General features: G+C 37.5%; 1 protein-coding gene across 5 annotated transcripts in view; it reads left to right on the top strand.

Annotated features, from left to right (window-relative positions):
* The window catches only part of RALYL (RALY RNA binding protein like), a 400,885-nt gene that overhangs the window by 320,835 nt on the left and 58,122 nt on the right, over positions 1-21,928 (top strand). For all 5 annotated transcript variants that reach the window (XM_037381575.1, XM_037381576.1, XM_037381573.1 and 2 more), the window contains one exon: positions 21,064-21,096. In XM_037381575.1, coding sequence (XP_037237472.1) covers positions 21,064-21,096 — 33 coding nt within the window. The remainder of the gene's footprint in view (positions 1-21,063; positions 21,097-21,928) is intronic.

Below are 21,928 nucleotides of genomic sequence, written 5' to 3'. Positions count from 1 at the left end.
CAACAATCCTCAGTGTGCAAACCTCCACTCAATCTGAACAGGGTCAGTGGGATGAATAGAACCCAAAGTCTGGTGGGTGTTTGATTCAAACACCAAAAGCTGTAACACTTCATCCTGGGCTGGAGCCCATTCCCAAGCTACTCCTTTTCGCAGCAGGTCATATAAGGGCCCTGCGATTATTGCAGTCTGGAATGTTTTTTTCCAAAAGACCAATAAGCGTAAAGCATGCTGCAGCTTCTTTTTATTTTCTGGAATTTTAACTGCTCTAGTGTCGAAAGGGTGTCCTGAGGAATACAGGCTGAACCTCCTCTCCACCATATCCCTAAAAATTTCACTTAATTTGCAGCAGTTTGTATCTTTTCCTCTGGTATCTGGAGTCCCAGGGACTCTAAGCCCTGTATAATCTTTCCTTGTGTCACCTGTACTGGAATAATTTGATCCCCTACTATCAAAACGTCATAGATGTATTGATAAACTCTAACTTTTGGTTCTGGGAGAATTTGGGCTAATTCTTCTGCCAAAGCATGATGTGCTAAGGTGGGAGAATGTTTATAACCCTGAAGAAGGCGAGTAAAGGTATACTGTTTTCCCTCCCATGTGAAAACAAAATGATCACGGTCCTCTTCTTGCAGGGGAACCATGACAAACATACCTTTCACATCAATTGTGGCCATCACCGGATGAGCCTGTTCCTGAATGAGTGAGATTAGCTCAGCTATATTAGGCACCAATGCTGTCGAGGGACCAGTGTTTGCATTAAATCGTTGATAATCTACAGTCAATCTCCACTTCCCATTTGACTTATGAACTGGTCACACTGGGGAATTGTATGGGGAGTGGGTGAATGTTAAAATGCCCTGTTGCTTAAAATCCTCAATCACAGGAGCTATACCCTCCTGGGCCCCTAATGACAAGGGACAGGGTTTCACATTAGTCATCCTGGAAGGGGGAAGGGTAGGTGCTGCTTGCAACAGGCGCGCTTCTTCCCAGGACATTTCTAATTCTCTGATCTGAGGAATGCCAAAGGACCATGAATTCCCCTGGGTATCATACCACTGTCTGCCCTTCAATATATCTATACTCAAAAGATTTGTCAGAAAAGGGCCTATTGCAACCAATGTTAACTGGGTCTGCCTCCCCAGGCAACCATAATGTTACCAAGGCCATAGGTACTGATTGAGTTTTCCCTGAAGCATTTAAGACAATTAGGTTTTTAGACTAAGTCAAAACTCCACATTGCTCTGCCTCACCCTGCATCAGTGCAGTGATTTGTGCTCCTGTGTTAATGACCATGGGGCCCAATGGTTGCCAGTAGTTAAAAACACACCTGGACCCCAGTATCCTTCTGCTTCCTTCTCTGACAACAAAATCCCATCCCCTCCTGACAAGGACACTTTCCAAACATATTCTGTTTCAGATTCCTTTGGAGTCCTTGCAAAATCCTTCCTTAATTTTGCTAACTCAGTCACTGTAAACAGAGCCTTTTGGGTAACAATCTGGGGACAAGTGTCGTTGTCTGTCTCATATAAATACTCAGTCTTAACTAGGGGATACAAGTGAGGAGGGTTTTCTGCTGCCTCTTTTGCTCTCTGTAAATCCCCCTGGGGATATATTTGTCTAATCCCTTTCTCTGTTAACTTCGACTTCATCTCCTGAAATGAGTCCCTTTCTTTCCACACTTCTTCTTTTAATGTTTCTTTTAGCAAAGCATTCTGGTTTCTCTCCTCTTCTAATAGCTGTTTTGTCTCCTCTAACTGCTCTCTCAGTGTTTTAACTGCCATTTTCAAGGAATCTACCATGGCATCATCTTGACACAATCTTTGGCTCCCATCTTCCATGGCTACTGCCAAACTTGCTCCTAAAACTACATAAATTATGGATTTTCCCTTCCCAGGCCTAACTTTAGCCTTCTTCTGCAATATAATGATCCTATACACTATAGTCTGTGGTTGGAACCACTGATTTTTTGCCCATTCTCATCCTTGGGGAGCTGAGCAAGCATGATAGGTTCCCAAAAAGTCATCCAGTTTATATAAATTTCCGCCCCATACTTCAGTGGGGGAAACATTACAAACACCTCTAGAAGTGTGGGCACCCATTTCACCAAAAAGGGGTTATTTCATCCTCAGAAGGCCTCACTGGAAATTCTCTACTACTACCCGCCCCTTCACTCTCAGGAAGTCACACTTTTAAACTTTTTCAGAGACTCGCCTCTCGTTCGATTCTATCACTTCATCCTTCTCCGGCTGTTTTCCTCACAGACAAACAGAACCGCGGATCTGGACTCTGCACTGACTTTGTACCAAGGTACATCTCAGGCACACACACACACAGGAGTCTCTCATAAAGAAGCTGGCACTTTCTGTGTCACCGAAAATCCTGTCCATGACACAATTACAATGTCGCATGCCGGTCTGAGACTGGAGTGTGGTTCTGTTTGTATTCTCAGGAACAGAATTAAGACTCAAAACTGAGTCAAGAGCCAAGGAACTTTATTTGACCAACAATAAATCTGTGAATGCGAAGGGAGAGAGAGAGATAAAGAGAGAAAGAAAGGAAAGAAAGAAGGAAAAAAAAGGAAAGAGTCCAGAGCGATAGCTACCACCTTGGAGCTGCAGCCTCCTGACAGTCCGATTCATTTTCAAGTCCAGTGGGGGAACGTTCCATCCCATGTTGGTTGGTTCCGTTTATGTAGAGTTGTTACAAGCTGTTCTGCTCAACCACACCCCCCACCCGGCAATGGTGTACGTGCCCAACATTCCTCTGGGCCTCCAGGCACCTTGACCCCCCTCACCCCAAGTCTGGGCACATGCACAGGGGGTTGGTTAAGTATTGCAGGATCAGCCTCCCCCACGTTGCTCCACGGCGTCAGTCGGTTTTCTCCTTTAACAAGGTATAGATAAATCTCTGCGGTGGCAGTGGTGTTTTCTTCCTGCCTTAAATCTCTTCTGTGGCAGTGGTGTTATCTTCCTGCCTTAGCAATGTATTCACTGTGGTGATGGCATGAGTTTAGCAGTGTTGAGACAACACATTTGCTGTGGTGATGGTGGGCCTCACCCACAGTCTCTCACAGTTGTGTCCTTTCATGGATCTAGTACAGACTATTTCTCTGGAAGATTATAAGAAGCTTTTCTGAGCAACTAGCAAGCCTTCATCCGATAGTAATGGAGAACTTCTGTTATCTCAGTATCTGCTAGCATAATAGTATATAGGGAGATCAATAGCTTACAGAGTTCTTGACAACATTGCAAACATTTACTAATTTCAAAACATTGTACTGGATCTGGCTGGGATGGAGTTAAATTTCTTTACAGGATCTCATATGGTGCCATGTTTCAGATTTATTATAAAAACACACCAATGTTTTGGCTGTTGCTGAACAGCATTTGCACAGCCTCAAGACTTTATCTTTTTCCTATTCTGCCTTCCCAGTGAGTAGGTTGGGAGTAGGCAAGTTGGGAAGGAATACAGCTGAGACAGTTGACCCAAACTGACCAAAGGGATATTCTATATCATAAAACAACATGCTCAGAAACAAAAACTGGGGATTTTTTACCTTCCAAAGTAGCTGCTGCTTGGAAACTGCCTGGGCTGCCTGTGGGAGGTAGAAAGTAATTGCCTTTGCATCACTTGTTTTTTTCCCTTCTTCTTTCCATAATTAGACCACATTTATGTCAACCCATGAGGCTTTATAGCTTTTACTCTTTCTACTATTTCCTTCAACCTGAAAGTGGACAATGGTAGAGGATTGAGACAGCAACTGTGTGGGTGCTTAGCTGCTGGCCAGTGTCAACCCACAAGGTGGAGAAAGTTAAGAAGGATGTGGTTATTTTAGATTTGATTTTGACTAAGAGAAGCATTGGTTAAAAATTTAGTTATCACAAAATATTCACTGTGAAAAGGGAAAACTGAGAGCAATAGAAATAGGATAATGGACTTCAGAAAGGACAGACTTCAATGAGCTCAGAGAACTTGTAAGTAGGATATCTTAGAAAGAAATTTTAGGGACAAAAGGAGTGCAGAAAATCTTGCACTGACTGTGTTTAAGGTAGAATAAAGAAATAATACAACAGCATCAAGTTTCTTTAACATCCTGAAAAGTGAAAAGGAATTGCACAAAATATGGAATCAAAACCCCATGACTGGAATGAGTAGAAAAGAACAGCAGAGTCATCTAACAACAGGATGTCAGAAAGGCTAAGGCACAGAACATATAAAAGGCACAAAAAGATTGTCAGAGTAACTTACTCTGTTTTTTTATACTGCTGTTACTTAGCGAGAAAGGAGAGCAGACAGTTGATGATACAGAAAAGGCTTGTATTGCTTTAGTAAAAGAGGTTAGCTGACCAGCTATTTAAGAAAATCAATTTTAACCAGAGGGTATGGAATAATAGAATTGGCTAACCAGAATTTGAATAAGTGAATTCAATGGAAATGGTATGATGAGATTCACCCTAGAGTGTTTAAAGTACTAAGTGAATCTCTGTGTGGACTATTAGGGATTGTTTTCAAAAACCTATGGAGGTCTTGTAAGGCAGAAAAGCAGTGGGTGTGGACAGTCATTATTTTAAGAAGAGGAAGACCCAGAAAATTATCAGGTCAGCCCAGCTTCGATTCCCAGAAATGTACTAGAACAAATTATTAAACAATCGATTTATCAACACCTAGAGGATAATAAGATGGTAAAAATAATTAGGAGCAAATTATGTTGAAGCAATATAATTTACTTCTCTGACAAGATAGCTGATTTAGTGGATAAACAGGAAACAGTAGATGTGCTATATGGCCATTTAAACAAGCTTTGACACTTACCACATGTGGAGTTTTCATAAGCATGTTCAGGAAACTTGGCTAGAAAAAACTGTCTTAATGTAGACATCTAATGGAAAAACTGACTGTATACAACACAGTATGACGGATAGAAACTATTGCTTGTTCAGTCTCCTTTGTTACATATTTTAAGAGTACTTTTGGATATTTGAGACACATTTAAGAATTTTTAAGGTAACTAAGCAGAAGCGCTGCACAGGGTTGCACAATTTTGTTTATTGTGAAGTGTTTGAGGCTTCAAACTTGTTCAAAGTGCTCTGCATCTCTGAAGAGAAACCTGCATTACATTTATGCTGGATACACGTAAGTAATTAATACAGAAAAACTGATGTCTATAATGTGTTATACCCATATAATTTGCTTGTGTCCAAGTCATTAAATCCACTCTTGCCTGGAATAGTATAAGAATAATTAGTCATGCCTCAGTTCCTGATCTACATTCTTTTTTTTATTCTTTATAGTTTTATAATCTGTGTGGAAATAATTGCCTTTAATCTCACCTATGTGAAATTTAGCATGAGCCTAAATGTGAGGCACATCATTTTTTTTTCAGCTGTAGGAACTAGATGACAGACAGATAAGCACGTATCATCTCTTCTTCGACTTATACATCCAGTCATTCACATATCCAGATTCTTCTTTGTTCTTCAGTTTACTATTCCACTTATACTTCTTCTTTATACATCTCTAGCATTCCTGGTACAGTTCATAGGAAAAAAAAATATGCCAATACTGAGAATTTAAAAGGCATCATGGACCTAATGAATTCAGCAAAAAGTTTTGCCATTCACTAGACTTGAATTTACCTCCACTTCTTCTTCTTCTCTCTTAAATGTAATTTAATACCCTAATTCCTACCAGATGAAGATCCCATTAATCACAGCCCTCGACTGCTGGAGAACAGACTTGCACTGCTTGGAATAACCCCACGCAACACTGTCCCAAAGAAAAGAGGGACCCAAGAGAGCTGGCTGTTTTCCAAGGATCATGTCCTTAAAGTTCAGGCACGGTTCATCCTGATGAACATGAAATCATGCGAAGGTAGCAGGTGGCCTGCATAGATGAACAAGAAGCTCTTGAAAAAATTAAAACTTAAAAAAGTGACATACAAATGTGGAAGTACCAACAGGTCACCTGGGAACTATATAGAGACCCTGTCTAGGCATGCAGGGACACGGTTAGAGTGCTGTGGAAGCAGGTCAATGTCATTGTGAAGCCACCCAATCCAGAATAAAAGAATTTCTATTTTGAATTAGGCCTTAAAAATACTTGGAGGACAGAAAGATTTAGGCTTTGCTTCTGAAAGCTGCTAAACACATTATTAACTTCAAGCATACTCATTGAACAACTACAGATATGCTTAGGGTAGTGCTCAGGAATCTAACATAACTGTTAGCTCCAGCAGCATCCCTGCTGATTTGCATTGCTGTTCAGTATGTGAAGGGGGGACCTAAATCCCAGAAGGTTCAAATTTGTTGTGAATTTCCTTTTTTAGCACAGCATTTCTGCAGAAAAACAACTGTCTGACAGATCTGTATCTTAAAATTATTTTACATCTTCTTATTTGGGTCTAGCCTCAAGCAGAAATTAATTTTACTTGTTAATCTTCATATCTTTGAAAGACAAGGTGAAGATTAAAGGTGCTGACACAAATGTGTTAAAGCACTCTTTGGGAGCATTGTTGTGGTAAATTAAAGGATCATGCGTTGTCTTTTTAATTTAGTGGTGTTTTGATTAGTATTTCACTACAGCAGTTCTGAGTTAGTATATGAAAGTCCATTTACCATTTTTTTCCTCTGGGTTTATGCTCCAACATACCAATGTAGAATCAACCACAAATACTCTGATGGACCAGCATTCTGTTTCTCTACATCATAAAAGAATATTTTAACTATTTATTGTTCATTTCAGTCCACCACCATGTTATATGAGGTGTTACATACATGTCTGAAAGTTTTTTCTCCATTTCAGAGGTCTTTGCTGGGGTTACTAAAAGAGGACAAGGCTCTTCTAGTTTTTAACTCTGGAGGTTGCTAATGGCTCCATCCTCAGTTGCTCCAGGAGTGGGTCCGAACCCCAGGCCAGGCAGAGCAGAGCCACCACGCACACACTGCTTGTGGCTTGCCTTGCCACAGGATGGACTCACCATGTTCTGCCCGCACAGCTTTTGGCACAGGGGTCACTCAGTCATCTCTGGCACTCCTTTAGCAGTTGCAAAGATGGAGGGATTTGAGAAGGGGGCAGGGGGGACGACATCTATTGACTGTGCTACAGGCTAGCAGAATGGTGGGATTTTTAGTGGCATGAAAATGAGTGTGGCTGCTGCAGGCCCGACTGCGTGAGGTGGTGGAGGGTGGGGGGACTAGCTGGGGACCATGGGGGCCATGGGGAGCCAAAGCTAATGCAGTGATACTGGTACAACTGGGAGCAAACTGTCCCAGACCACATCCGAGTCTGCTTTCTGAGGAAACTAGTTTACCAAAGATAAGCCACCCAGGAGTGAACCAATGTTTCTATAACGTGTGAAAGCTGGGAGATAGGATTTAGAAGAAAACTGGTAAAGCAAGTTACTCAGCACTGCCAGGGTATCTAGTTGCTGTCTTTGCTCTACACGATTTAATAATGCCAATGACCTATAAACATTTCCAAAACCAACTTAGTTAAGACTAACCCATGTTTTAGTTAAGACTAACCCTCCCCATGTGGGTTATTTTCACCCTTGCCAAACTCCAGGCCTCCTTAAAGGCCACAATAAGCAAAACCGGCCCTGCTCCGGTGCCACATGTTGAGGGCCCAGTGAGGAGTCACTCGGGCCCCGCTCCCCTCAGTATTTCCATCGCTGGCTGGGCATGAAGCCAGGGTTCCCTCCAGCTGAGGCACGTCCTGGAGCAACAATTAGCAGGATGGATTTAGTGGGTGGATTGACAAGACCAGCAAGTTTGGAGTGAAACCATCTCTCATCGTGTTGCCCTGACTGGCAGGATCCCACCCAGGGGTGGCTGAGCTCCTGCAGCACTGTCCTTCAGAGCAGCCCTGGCAAAGGTGTCCCCTGAGGGCAAGCACTCGCCAGGCTGGTCACAGGAGGCTCAGCTTTATGGTTCAGCGCTCCCCGAGCGGTGTTAGACACCACAGCCATTTCCCATTTCCAGCCACTTCTCTGTGTAATGCAATTGAAATGTATACTCAGCATGCTTGATTTCACATGCTACTAATTAGTCATATTAAGCAGCCTTTACAACTTTATGAGTCCCATAGCCTCTAGAGGAAATTATTCTATTTAAATGTCTAATATTAATATACTGGAAAGAGATGATCTTTTATTTACAGGGTATTATTATGTTTTTATATCAAAGTTTTCTTTTTCTTTGACAAAAATACTTTATCGGTTTCCTCAGTACATTTTACTTTTATAATCTCCATCACAAAACTGATTGGATTATGTTACACATCTTGCATTTCCTTTGGTTTTGCAGTTTTATTTTACAGCAGAGGCTTAAAGAATTGCTTAGTCTTTCTCTGCTTGCTCTCTGCTTCTCAGAATTATTTTAAGATATCGTTTGTAGAGTTTGGTGTGGTTTGGTTTGCCTGTCAGTCCAGAGAGCCATCCATTATTTTGAGTTGTTTTACTGAGCACTCCTGGGTGCCCTTCTTTTCAGGACAAAGTGTGAAAGGCACAGTAATGGGCAACGTGATCGCTTCTTCCAGGGTAGGAGGCTTCTTGAGATCATTCTTCCCTTTTGAAAGTGTAACATAAACTCAACAAATTCCGTGCCAAACAAGCTTTACTATTCTATTTGAATACTGCAGTATTTTGCATGATCGCTGCTGTAGTGTGCCGTTGGCAGTGTATTAGCAATGTGCTTTAACCTACTGGCATATAACAAAAATAACTGCAGGTGTAAGGATCTTCCTTGATTGAATATTGTCCTAGATTTCCAATAACTTTCTTTTTTATTCCTTCTTTTTCTTAACGCATTTGAGTGTGCATTTTTATCAGTGGTCTACAAGAACCTGAAGACACAGTCCAGACAACAGAAAATAAACCTGATTGATTATTTTGCATTAAATTGTGATTATGCCTCTGATACTTTATTCTACATACTGAATGAAAAAAAAAAATGCTTATAGAACTTAAACTTTGGTGAATTCATCATATTAAGATTACATAGTGTGATATTTCTTTTGAATCAAAGTACTTCATTTTTTACAGAAATGCATCTTCTTGATGCCTTTGATTACCTTCCTTCATGATATAAGCCATTTTATTTCAGTTTAATGGAATGAATCTAAAATGAGTGTTGTTCTACAGTTCTTCTTTTGTCAAAAGATCTAGCTTTCATAAAGCAACATTTCTAAGCGTATTTAAATGGAGATAATTTTAAGTCCAGTAAAATATTATTTAAATTAATTTCATCAAATAATATTCTTATTGATCACATTTGAAGCAGTCATTACTGTACAGAAAAAATGATTATTTTGTCTGAAATTCTCACTGAAAATCCACAACAGTGTAAATTTTGCTTCTATCAAGAACTTAAGTTCCATCCACAATTACATTAAAAATGTTAAAAGGCACAAATACAAAGCTACACAGATCCAGTGATTCAATTTGGTCTGAATTTTTATTTTCTTTCAAGGAAAAAGCCCTGTATCAAATAACTAGTATAAGAATAAGAAAAAAATCTGCTGGTGGAAGGCAACACATGCAGCTCTGCATTTCCACATTATGTCAGTGTAACTGCAATCAGTTTGGTCCCAGAGATGTTTAAAGAACAAATCTGTGTGCTCGGAGGGTTTGGGAGAGCCAGCCAAGGACATAAGTTTGCCCTTTCCTATGATCCAGAGGACAAACATGCAGCACCTGATAAGTTTAGAGAGGGAAAAATGCAGTAAGGTCTCAGGTCTTTAGTAACACTCGGGAAAACCTTTGCTTCTGGAGACAAATCACAGATAAAGTTTAAAAGTCAAAAATATTTCGAATAGACTTGTCAACTTGATTTGTTCATTCAGTCATATTATTCCTAATCAGTGTGGTAACTCCAAAGGTACTAGGACAACAAAACTGGGAGGGGGGTAGATTTTTATTTTTTTTAAAGTCTTCCCTTTTGCTATTTTAAAAAGACTAACTCCCTTTTAGAATCTTTCTCTAGTGACCAGGGCTCATATTCCTTCTCAGATTATAAGTATATCCTAAATCTTACATTTTTCACATGTTTATTTGTATTCACCTTTACCACAGTTTTCCAGTTATGCTTTTGACTTAGATGCGTTTTGAAGTATGTCCTACACAGACTTAAAGACTTGCACTTGCCTTTGTTCCCATATGCCCTCAAGTTATTCTTCAGACTTACACAGTCTTTTCTCAGTTTATTTTTTTCCATTGTTACAAGAAAGCCAGTGAAACCAACTTAAATACAACTGAAGAGGAGCTGCATCCCTTTTCTTAGCTCAGTACTTTTCCTCTTGCAGAAATTGATATATGGTATCATGTGACTACTGTTGTTTTCCTCCACAAAAGCCCAGACACCATAATCACACTCATCCTCAGAGACTGGCAAATTTTGAGAAGAATACCCTGTTCTCTTATTGTTGTGGGTTTTTTTCCTGGTGTTTATTCTTCTTTCTTACCTTTTCACTCCCTATGAAAACTGAAGCAATATACTATAGCTAAACTAACTTAACTGTAAAATCATCTTATTTTTGTCACAGTTTTTAATCACTGTTTATATCACAGTGGGATAGAAAACATAGTAACCTTCCAATAGCATTGAAATTATTACGACTCTTTTCTTATACAAGAATTTGTGTGGCTAACATGAATGAAAAACCTCTGGCTTATAATTAATAAAGTAAATTCCTAAAAGATCCAGAGCATTGATGGTTTTGTCTGCAGGAAAACAAGAATAGTACTTTTAGTTATTCATTCAGTTTAAATCTTGACAGTCTGAGCCTTGTTCCTATCACTTATTACATGTGAGATTTGTACCCTTTATTACTTCATGGCTTCTTGCATTTGATTTAAGTAAAAATCAGAATTTGGATTCTGTGTGTTCTAGCAGAAAGACAATGTCTTCTGTGGATACTCAGCTGTGTTTCAGTTAGCTTAAAAAGAAAAAGGACAATACCTACAACATATTAAAAAAAATAATCGGAAACAGATACCATGGCCATTTTTCCACATTTGAGTTTTAGTGAAGCAGACATCATAGAAACAGTATCCAGTTTTGTAACTATTGCTGTTTGGTAACTGTCTTATTAACTATTTTATAGAGGCCTTAAAAGTAAGGACATAGGGTTTGTGAAACGCAATAGAGAAGGGTCTGCCCTAACATCTCAAATGAACAGTGGGATTCTTAATTTTCAGGAATTTAGTTAAGCCTTAATTGCAGCAGTAATCAGAGATGCAGGGGAAGGCTGTGCTTCAGAGTGCCACTCTGAAGTGAGCTCATAATTAGGCATGTAATACCTCTAATAGTACAGAAGACTGTAATTCAGTCTGGGAGCTGCTGATGTGCTGCAAGGGCACAGTTTAGGTGGCCTACAAACAGCAACAGAAATATGACACTGGATTATAAATGTAGTATTCTGTGACTAAATAAGGAAGGCTGGATAAATGAGATGCTGTAACTTGTTACATATTTTAAAGTCTTATGAATAATATCAGAAGAGATTTAGAGTATATTTAGTTTAAGAGAAAATGGATTGTTAAGTAAGATTACAGCATGGAAGGTTATGCTGTGTGCAACACAGAGGGAGAATAGTAACATATTAATCTGCAGTGAATTATTAACAATTAAGTTAGACTACGTGTTTATTTCTTGGTGAATTCTGCAAGCCTTGGAGTATACTGTCTGAAAATGTATTATCCAGCCTGCGAAGACCGATACTTAGATAGCCTTGTTGGTGCACAGTGTCAAGTGTAGTTTTATTTTTTAAAGACTAGGTTACAAACCGCATGCCTTTTTGGTAGATTATGTTGCTGGTGTTCCCAGAACTTCTGGCAAAAGCATTGACTATTTTACTGAAAAGTAAAAATTGTATACGTAAACATGTGTGAATTTATTATGAATCCTAAGAAATGAGAAATTTCTAGTACCTATTGGCATAAAAATGTGTGTTGTATTTTTCAGTCTTACAAGAGTAAGATTATTCTAGGAAACAGCATGGCAAACATGAATCATACATTGTCAGAGCAGTGCTCCCCCTGTAAATACTTTTAAGTGTTAGTAGTGTCATTGAGGGAAAAGGAGATTAAGCTTCTGCCCTTGGGACCCTCAAAGGCAATGCCTGCATTAACCTTCATCTATTTGTGACTACAAATAGCCATGCAGTAAAGTAGTATTGATTGTGTGCATTAGATCAGCCAACACTGTTTTGTTCAGCCCGCCCTGATGAACTCATTCTAGACATTTTCAGACCAGTGCATATTGACTTGAATGTTCTTACTCTGATTTAGAGTAGAAGAGGGTCAGGTGACATCAGCTTCATGCTAAGAATGATTAAAGCTGTCAGAAAGAGGACTTTAAGCTAAGTATACCACTATATTTTTTTCAAAAATCTTTCTTTTGTCGGGAGCATATTTTTTTGCAATATTTAGCAACTATTAGCATATCACAGGAAAAAAAAATTAAAATTGACAGCAGTGGCATGGAGTTACTTTCCTTCTCTAGAGTTTGTTTCCTTTGCTTACTTGAATAATGGTACCAAATTGAACATGTTTTCAGTTTAGGAAGAGGATCAGAGTTAGGAAGGAAGGAAAATGAGTCCTTATTCCTGCAAGAATCTCACTTTGAATCTGAGCATTTATTTCTTCATGACTGGAAACATCATACAGATGTGGTGTACAGATTAAATTCTATTTAGCTCCCTTATCACTCCATTTGGCTTCAGATTTCTCTTGGGTTATGTGGGAAAAAACTGTAGTCTATAACAATGTAAGAAGGTGTTCATACGCAGAATCTGAATTAATTTCCCTCCAAGTCACAACTTAGTTTTTCTCAGACACATTTAGCAATATTTATCTCAGCTATGAGAATCCATGCCACTATTCATTTTGTCTTTGCAATTCATGGATTCACAGAGGAAAACACAGTACAGTCAGGTACAAACTATAATCAGCTACTGAATATTAGATGGATATGCTGCTATTTTTTAGTTCTAGCTCTCTGAAAATATATTATTATACAACCTTCAAATGACCTAGAGATTTTGTGTTTTCCTCTCTTTTTGCTGCTTAAAATTTAGGCTACCCATTAACTGAAACTACTTTCTTTACTGCTGTTCCCCATGACTCCCTTCCCTGTCACAACCCCAAAACATGGGTTACAACACTAGTGCATTCAGTATTCAACATGACAAAGTACCTTTTTACTAGAATATCAAAACCAACTTTTGCATAGGCTGATTTATGTTTCACACTAGCCCCTTGCCATTGTCTCTTTAAAGCACTTCCTCCCTGTATTGAAAGCTATGTTTTATTCAGTTTTTCAACTGTCAAATTTTAGACATAATTCTGCACATATTATTCAGTCACACTCTACTAACTGATGGCTAAAGATGATCTGTCCTATTAACTCATGCAGAAATAAATCCTAGGGCCCCCTGAAACTAGTACTTACGTCAAGAATTTGGTGTTTACAAATTATGTAAAAATATTCAGATTTTGCTAGGAAACAAGCTAAATTTGGTCATATGCTATATACATCTAGCAAAACTACATTATATAGTAAAGCAGAAGAAATTAAAAGGGAAAAACCTTGCTTTATCTTGGGCTAATTTTGAAAACCCCCATAATATTGCATCTGGTTTTCAGTGCACAGTGCCAGCGTGCTTTGTTAGACAGCTTGACATCAGGTCATGCAGACAGTATCCAATGCTAAGTGTTCCCTTAAAAGCTTTTTCCTGCCCAGAGTGCTCTGACACTACCCTATCATGGACTTAGGTGCTAAGTAGAATGGGCTAAATAAAATGTGCTGCATTCAGTAATTTTTGCAGGGTTTCTTTAAATAATAAAATAAAATAAAATATATTTTTGTACATACCTTTTTGTTGTCCAGACATATAAAATGCTTAAAAATCATATGATATATATGCTAAGCCAGATACTCCATTGCTTTTACTTCAAACCTCTGAAAAGTGTAAAGACAACTCCACCTTGCAGCATATTAAATGCAGAGTAACTGCATTAATGTAAACCAAAGCCTAGCACTCAAAGACAGAAATACTCCAACCATGCCGTCCCATGGGGACCAACCATAACTTCAGTTTTCTGTATCACCAGAAATTAGGTTGTGTAAGATGTGCACTGCCTACAGATATATTGGAAAGTTAACTTCTTTGGGGTGCAATTTTTTCATTATGGAGCTGGGGAAAACCTGATTCTTCAGGAAGTGATCTTGAAGTTATTCTGAATGTTTAATTAACCTTATCAGAAATCATAAGATATTAGAAAAAATATGTCTTTTTTTGCAAGTCAGAATGCGTAATGTGTTGCAATATTTTCATAAGGGACTAAGTATGGATTATATCTACATCTGCATATAGACACTCTGGTAGCCAAAGGAATAACCTTCAGTAAACCTGTTTACCCCTAGAGTGCTTACTAGTGTAGTAACTTACTTATTGAATAAAATCTTCAGTAATTAATAAAATTTAGTTTTAGGGAACTTCAATCAAATTTGGACTAACTGTGATCTGAAAGCAGAAAAGATGAAGCATGTGCTGATTGAACGATATTACTTATTGACATTGCAATGATTCAGAGGAGCTAAAACCCAAAAATGTAGAACGAAGAAGAATCTAAGTGTTTCTGTGTGAGTTGCAACATCATTTTTGCCATAACGTACAACTTGTGTTACAGCATCTACTTGTGTTCCTCACTTAATAGCTGTGCCTCAAGTGAAATGCTGGGACATGTCAGTAGTTAAAATAGGCTGAAATGGAAGTTAACCTGAAACATCCCTGGAAAAGATATTGGAAAACACTTCTGTGATTTAGGACCAGCTTGGCAGGCAGGGATTAACTCCTGAACACTAAAGACTTCTTTCAAAATGGGAATTAGATGTAACCAGCAAGGGATTACATGGCAAAAATTATCTATCAGGAGTGAAGCATCAATAGCTTACAGGCATGCTTATTTAGACTGGTACCCTTTGCACTTGGTTTCTCCTGTGTCATCTGGTGTTCATCCCAGACTTTCATATTCTGTGACTTCAGTGAGCTGTTCCAGACAAATAGCCCTTAAGGGGTTTTAGGAGCAGAAATTTTAGGCTTCTTCTCATGAAGCAGAAAGGATCTAAATGATAGAAACTCTAGCTCCTGGATTAGTATCAGGAACCCCCAGAGTTGGAAGCATCAACTCCAGCTGATATTTCCAAGGTAGTAGATCCTATTTTACAGAGGATACAAGGAGGACTTGATGATAATCTTTACTTGATGTAGCACTTCCATCTTTTTAAAGCTCCTTCTCATTTTTTAAACTCTTAATTGCTCTCCTTTCTGTTCTCTTCATCTACCCCCACCCTGTTACAAAATGATGTGCCCAAAGCTGGCACAGTACAGCAGCTGAGGGATTCATCAGCTCTGAGGAAAGATGTTTTATTGTGTCCCCACACTAAACAGTATCCTGTTACTCAATTCTCGCTCTCTTGAAACTTGGTATTTTTGCAACACCTAGCCAGTTGTCCTCCATTCCATATACATATTAAGTAGTTCTTGTTCTCAAATTTTCACTGGGCATCTCTTTTTTAAAAAAAAATTAATTACACTGATTTCAGATTATTTCTCCAATTTATCAAACAAATTTCCAATTTTAACTCTGTTCACTGGAGTGATTAAAAAACAGGGTTTTGTAATCTCTTTTGTTATTCAAATAATTTATGCAAATCATAACAGAGCAGAACATAGCACTACATGTATGTTGTATGTAATGTGCCCCTCCTTCCCATTTGCACAATTCTTTGAGAATGACATGTTGAGCTTGCAGTGCTTTAGTTTCCATCTGTGGTTTGAGGAATGTATTTTATTTTTTACTCCTTTTTTTATGTTTCAATAAATAACAGAAGCATTTACTTTATGGAACAGAACATCCCTGGGCACTGTTATATTTTCATATTAATACAGTATTTAATATTACACAATACAGTTTGTGTTGTTTTCCTGACCAGAGTCATTAACTACAATGTCAGCCACCAGTTGGAAGTGGAACTTATTAAATTAATTAAGAACAATTGTAAAATTTGGCATAAAGCTGTAAATTATTCCACCATATTCTCTGCTTCTGAAACACTTCTGACAGATTAGATCTTCTATACAGTTGGTCTAACATTTATTCATTCAAGAATACTCAGTGCTTCTTGATAAAACTTGTTTATAATGATATTTATAGAAGTTTCAGAAGACAGAATGTACTTCTTCCCTAATTCTATCTGAGAATGGTTACTGATGTCCATAAAAATTATCTTGGATTGAAATTACTTTAAGTCACAGAAACTATTATAAATGGCAAGGGAGGAAGGGAGGGAGGGAGGGAGGGAGGGAGGATTACTTAGTATACACCAGCAATGGCTGTTTCAGTCCCAGTAGATAGTGGAAGTTACATGAAATAATATTTCTTCTGTAAATTAAGACATGCTTTTATTTGGCCTGCTTGCATTATATACAAATATTGGGAGTCACCAAAAGTTATAATGCATATGCTTTAAAAAGGAAAGGAATTAGAGGACAAAATGTGGGTGATACCGCTTAAAAATTTCTGAAGGATGTTTTCTTATCACTAGTGACTGTTGACTTCAAACCATGAAGTCAACATGCAAAGAAAAATGCAGCTTTGGTTGATTACTGTGAATGGAAAATAGCTCAGTTTCTTTTGAATGGTCCCTTGAGTTGTCCTTTGTTCTCATTTTAAAATTAAATTCTTTGGCAAATAGGGTAAGCCATAAATCTGAATATTCTTTGACTTCACATATTTTTACTAAATGTTTTGTTCCTAAATCTGTACAGCGCAGAGAGATAGACATGCTTGACAAGTAAGTCAGTCAGCCACATCAATCATACAAAATATACATTAATATTATATAGGCAATTCATCAAACAACTGAAGTCCAAAATGCTTTTTAGTTGGCCTGACTTTCCTACATGGCTTGAATGAAAAACTTGGATCCTCTAGATTCCTGTTAGAGGTATTAACTCTTCCAGTCCCCCTGAAAACTTCAGTCATTATTCATGCATTTTACAATCAAACAGAAAAAATGTGATGTCAGCAACACACTCAGGTTATCTTCCTTAGGAATTCTGATTTCAATATTGTAGCTCAAAACGGTGGCATGTCTAAAACAATTTTGGTCCCTGACCATCACTTTTCCCTGATTCAGGGAGGACAGTTTTATTATATTAAAAAGTCAGAATAAGAACCCTAACAAATGCCTTAGACTCCACGTTTTCCTTACCGACTCCTTAGAGATTAAATTATGTGAACACCACGAGGAAGAATATATTGATTCATAATGTGTTACCTTGAAGAATGCATAGCTAAAATCCATTTGCTTGTATACAGTGTTGATATTGTTAGAAATGTTACCCACTTTGTTCTGTAACTAGGGAAACAGAGGCAAAGATTCTTTAACAAGAAATTACATATACTTATATCTTGTGTCAGGCCTCCAATATAAAAAGCCATCTTGCCTGTAATCTTAATAGAGCAAACATGCAAGGAAAGTCATTTACTTTGGGATCTTCCTGTCCTTAAATTATTTTGTTTACATTAAATTGTTTACAAGTCAAAGAGGAATTCAAATGCCCTTAGTTTAGTCATGTTACCTTCTAGTTTGTCTGCAAACCCTGAAAAATGTGTCCATCTACATGTTCAGACCATGTCAAAGACAGGATTTAGATAATTTGCATTAATATAAGCAAACAATCGTGAAATACACAATTACGTTAATCAGATCTTGTATGATGTCTCTCCAAGACAGGTTTTAAGGGGTAAAATACTAAATGGGAAATTTCTGGGTCCTTATTTTAAACACATAATGTGACAGTACTATAGCATATCAATGGGTAGAAATTGATTGGTTTTATAGGGACTGTTTTTAATTGAGCAGTTTACATGGTGTAAAAATCCTTTTTCCTCCTGCAAAAAACTTACCGGTTATATGTAGATGAGAAATTCAGACCTTTCAGAAAACCTTAGCTCAGAATCAAAAGCAAACACAACCTCAGTCTGCCATGTCCCAGTCATGCCACTGATTAGCCTGCCTCTCTCCTATTACAACTGATATATTGACTTGACATTTTGACAAATTGAAATTTTCTGATGGGAAAAACATTTCAGGAAAGAAAGAAAAATCCTGATCACTCCAGCTTCATTACCATTCCTACATCATTAAAACATTATTACCTTTGTTTACTGTCCAATTTCTTGCAGTTAATAGTTTTCTGCAAGAAATAAAATTTCTGGTTTAGCATTTTTCCTGAAGCCCTTCTCACAGCTTATCAGGATTACTCTCTTTGAGATATTATATTTAATTATGCAGACTTCCTCGAAACTCTAGAGAATTTGGTGTACTGCAGGCTAGAAAAGAAAGGTAATAGATCTATAATGTCTATTGATAAATGTCACCAATAAAGATGACACAGGATGTTATTTTATGTGGTGTTGCAGTTTTAAAACCTTTATATTAATTTGCCATATACTGAATTACCAATTTAAATAAAAGGCCAAGAGATAATTGTATTCCTTTATTATGAGGAACACTTGAGCTAATTTAAAGTAATGCAGCAAATTATCTAAAACCATTTAGTCAAATATACTAAAGAGGGGTCAAACTTAGGGCAGTACTATTTAAATCAAATTGAATTCCATCTTAAGAATGGATTTCAAATAGATTTTTAATTGCAGTATTTTGTCCACAGGGTATTCTATGTCACACTTTTCATTTGCAAGTAAAAGCCACCAGAATGTCCTCCATCAGGATAGTGCCAGGTCTCTCTTTATTACAAAAATTTCTGTATTATGAAGTATGTAAATATGTTCTGAGACCTTCATTCTTTGCATCTTTTGCGTATAGTTAATCCCTAGAGCCAAACACTGAGTACTTCCCAGGTCTGGTTCATTTCATTAAGCAGAAAATCAGGAAACAAAACCATTACACTAGCTGGGCTTTTCCTCATACACCAGAGAGAAGCTGCAAAGATGGTGCAGATGTTTTACTGTAATCCACAGCAGAAAAGGCTGGTCTTTGAAGCTGGCATAGTGGATGCACAGAGCCTGCAGGATAAATATGCAACCACGCACATGAAGGACCCTGTCACATTATGGCTCTCTGCCTAGGCACAGAGGATGCCAAGCTAAGCATTTTCGAGGTGCTATGAGGGTTTGGGTGTGCGGCATTGCAGGCTGGGAAGGAAAGCACTCATGACAGCACTGGCACTGCCCTGGAGAAGCATTCCCCTGGACACAGGAATACCCACCTTTGGGCTTCCATTGTGCTTCCAAGTATACACAAGGCCACCAGTGATCGCCTCATATTATTTTACTTTAATGTGGATCACAACCCCAAAAAGAAATGGAAAGGTAAGGTAAAGCCATGAGGACACAAGAAAAGTTACTGTATTTTGGGTACATTTTGGCTTTTCCTCAAGCCTTATTCAAGTTGTCATTACCACTGCTGGAAATCCAACCCCAGAGAATTAGGTTTAAACCACATTGGAAGATGACATTGTAAATGAAGACAGGCTCCTAAGTTATTTCCACTGGTGATTCTGGGAAAAAAGTAAATGCTTTGTGAAAAGGTAATATGCAGTATTTTCAATTAAAGACAAAATCACATAATCCTTTCAAAAGAACAGTGACAAGTGCACCTTTTGTAAATACCCTTCTGGACAGACGGCACTACCAGTTTGTGAGTTTTCTGGACATAACCTTTGCTAAATGAATAATAACTGCCAAAGTACTTTTTTTTTTCTACAAAGAAGACATGCAGTAAAGGTTCATTCTTAAAACATTGACAAATTATTTACAGTACTTTTGTTTACAATTAGTCCTGTTTACAGTTCTAGTTCAGATATTTTGTTGTGGAACTCAATTGTTTTCTGATGGGAGGGGTCATCACAAATGAAACGTTCAGTTCCAGTTATGACATACTTTGCTTTGTTAGAAACACTTTTATTAAAGGCTACAAAAAGACATTAAGTACACAGGGGGGTGGTGGGGGTGGTGTGCTTTATTTGCTGTTCTGTCTGGCTTCCTCTCAGTGAAAATTAACACAAAAAAGAACTTTTGCATCATTTGCTTGTCATATAACCTCTTCAAATATTTGAGTGGCAAATTTGTTTTGAATGTGTTTATAAAGGACCCTAAAGTCATGTGCTAATAGTCCTAAGAAGCAGCTGATAGTAGTAAACTCATTGCAGCTGGGACACACAACATAATTAAGGACAGCTAGTTGCAGGTACTGTAACAGAAATACAGTACAATATCCTAGATGAGGAATTTTAAATCTATGCTGGATGGGTGGAAACTACTACTAGAAGCTTCTACCAGTGTGCCAGTGGTGCAGCTCTCACAGATGCAGCAGCAACAGCAGAGAGGTGGAGAGCAACACTTTGAACTGGGTTTAGAAGTGGTCATGATTCTGGTCTACGAAACCAATGACATCCAGCTCTAGACAAGGCTGATTTTGGCAAATGTGCCAGAAATTCTCATGATGAAGTGACCATGTCATATGAATAGAGGATGCTGGAAAGCAAACAAATGGGTGTGGAAGCTATCAAATAAGCAAATTTCTTACACCCATACTAAGTTTTATCTTTACAGTTTAAAAAAAAACATTTGATATCTTCCCTAAATCATAACCATCAAGAAAAAAGCATCGTACATGACAAATGAAAAAAAAAAAAAAAAAGACAAAGTATTACTTGTTCGTTCTAGCCTCCCAGTGTAAACACCTACACAAGTCATCTGAATCTGTGAAATTTAAAGGGCTTAGGTGTGCTGCTTTGTAAATATTTGATATCTAAACCAAAGCTCAGTTAGGTAAATGGGATTATTTTATAATTTTTTTTTGTTAAGGTCCTAGCATCGTGCATCATGCCCTTCTATTGTTGCTAAATTGTGTATTGGTTACTAAGTAAATTTGATACTGAGTGTGGCTGGTTTAGATTCATCATATAAATGTTCTGAAATACAATAAATAAATAAATAAATATTTAAAATTTCTCTTATTTACTTGACAGACTTGAATCAAAGGAGCCTTTCCTCTCTGTTGGGTAAGTAGGAATATGTATATTTCAATGAATATTTATATATTCAATGACCAGACAATATAATTTATGAGCCTATGTTGAGCATAAACATCATGTTTCAACATTATGGTTGTGTACTATACCTGAGCTTAGAAAAAGTAGTTATAAGTCAATAAACTCAGCAGCTGTAGATATTTCCCTTCTTAAAAAATACTAAGTTTTGCCTCTATTGACTGACCAAAATTTATACTAAAAGACATGTAGGAGTTAAACGTTGTGTTGAAAGGTTTATTATTTTGTTTTCACTGATCTTTCAGTCAGAAAGCATTTCAAATATTGGCTATATCACTTGCCTAAGCCCCCAAACAAATAATTGATAGTTTCTTTTTTAAAAAAACACTTTTGTGATACTTCAATAACAGAAATAAAATCAAACTCGTAGAATAAAAAAATACCACATTTTTACCTTAATTATAGATCACTACACTGATTTGCATATTACAGCTGTTGTCTTCATAGCCTCATAGCCACTTAAACAATTATATGGTCTAGATATTAAAATTATTCACTCATCTTTCTAAAAACTTATTTTTAAATGTGACATATTCTAAAATAAAAGTACCATTCTCTTATATAATGTACACCATTATATTTATTAAAGGTAAGTATCTGTATTTTACTTCTAAGTCTGAAGTTCACTTTTCATGCAGTTTTTCTTTCAGCTTCTTTCTTTAAAACTTTCCTAAGTTTCCTTTCTCACTCCTTGTTTCCTTTCAGAACTGCATATTCTTTATGTCTTTTCATCCACATTTTTCTTTTTTCACAACACTGTGCATGCTTCATGCTACCAAAATCA

Source organism: Falco rusticolus, chromosome 3, assembly GCF_015220075.1.
Source record: "Falco rusticolus isolate bFalRus1 chromosome 3, bFalRus1.pri, whole genome shotgun sequence".
Lineage (NCBI taxonomy): Eukaryota > Metazoa > Chordata > Aves > Falconiformes > Falconidae > Falco > Falco rusticolus.
Note: the sequence above shows the minus strand (reverse complement) of the source record. Positions and strands in the feature narration are given on the sequence as shown.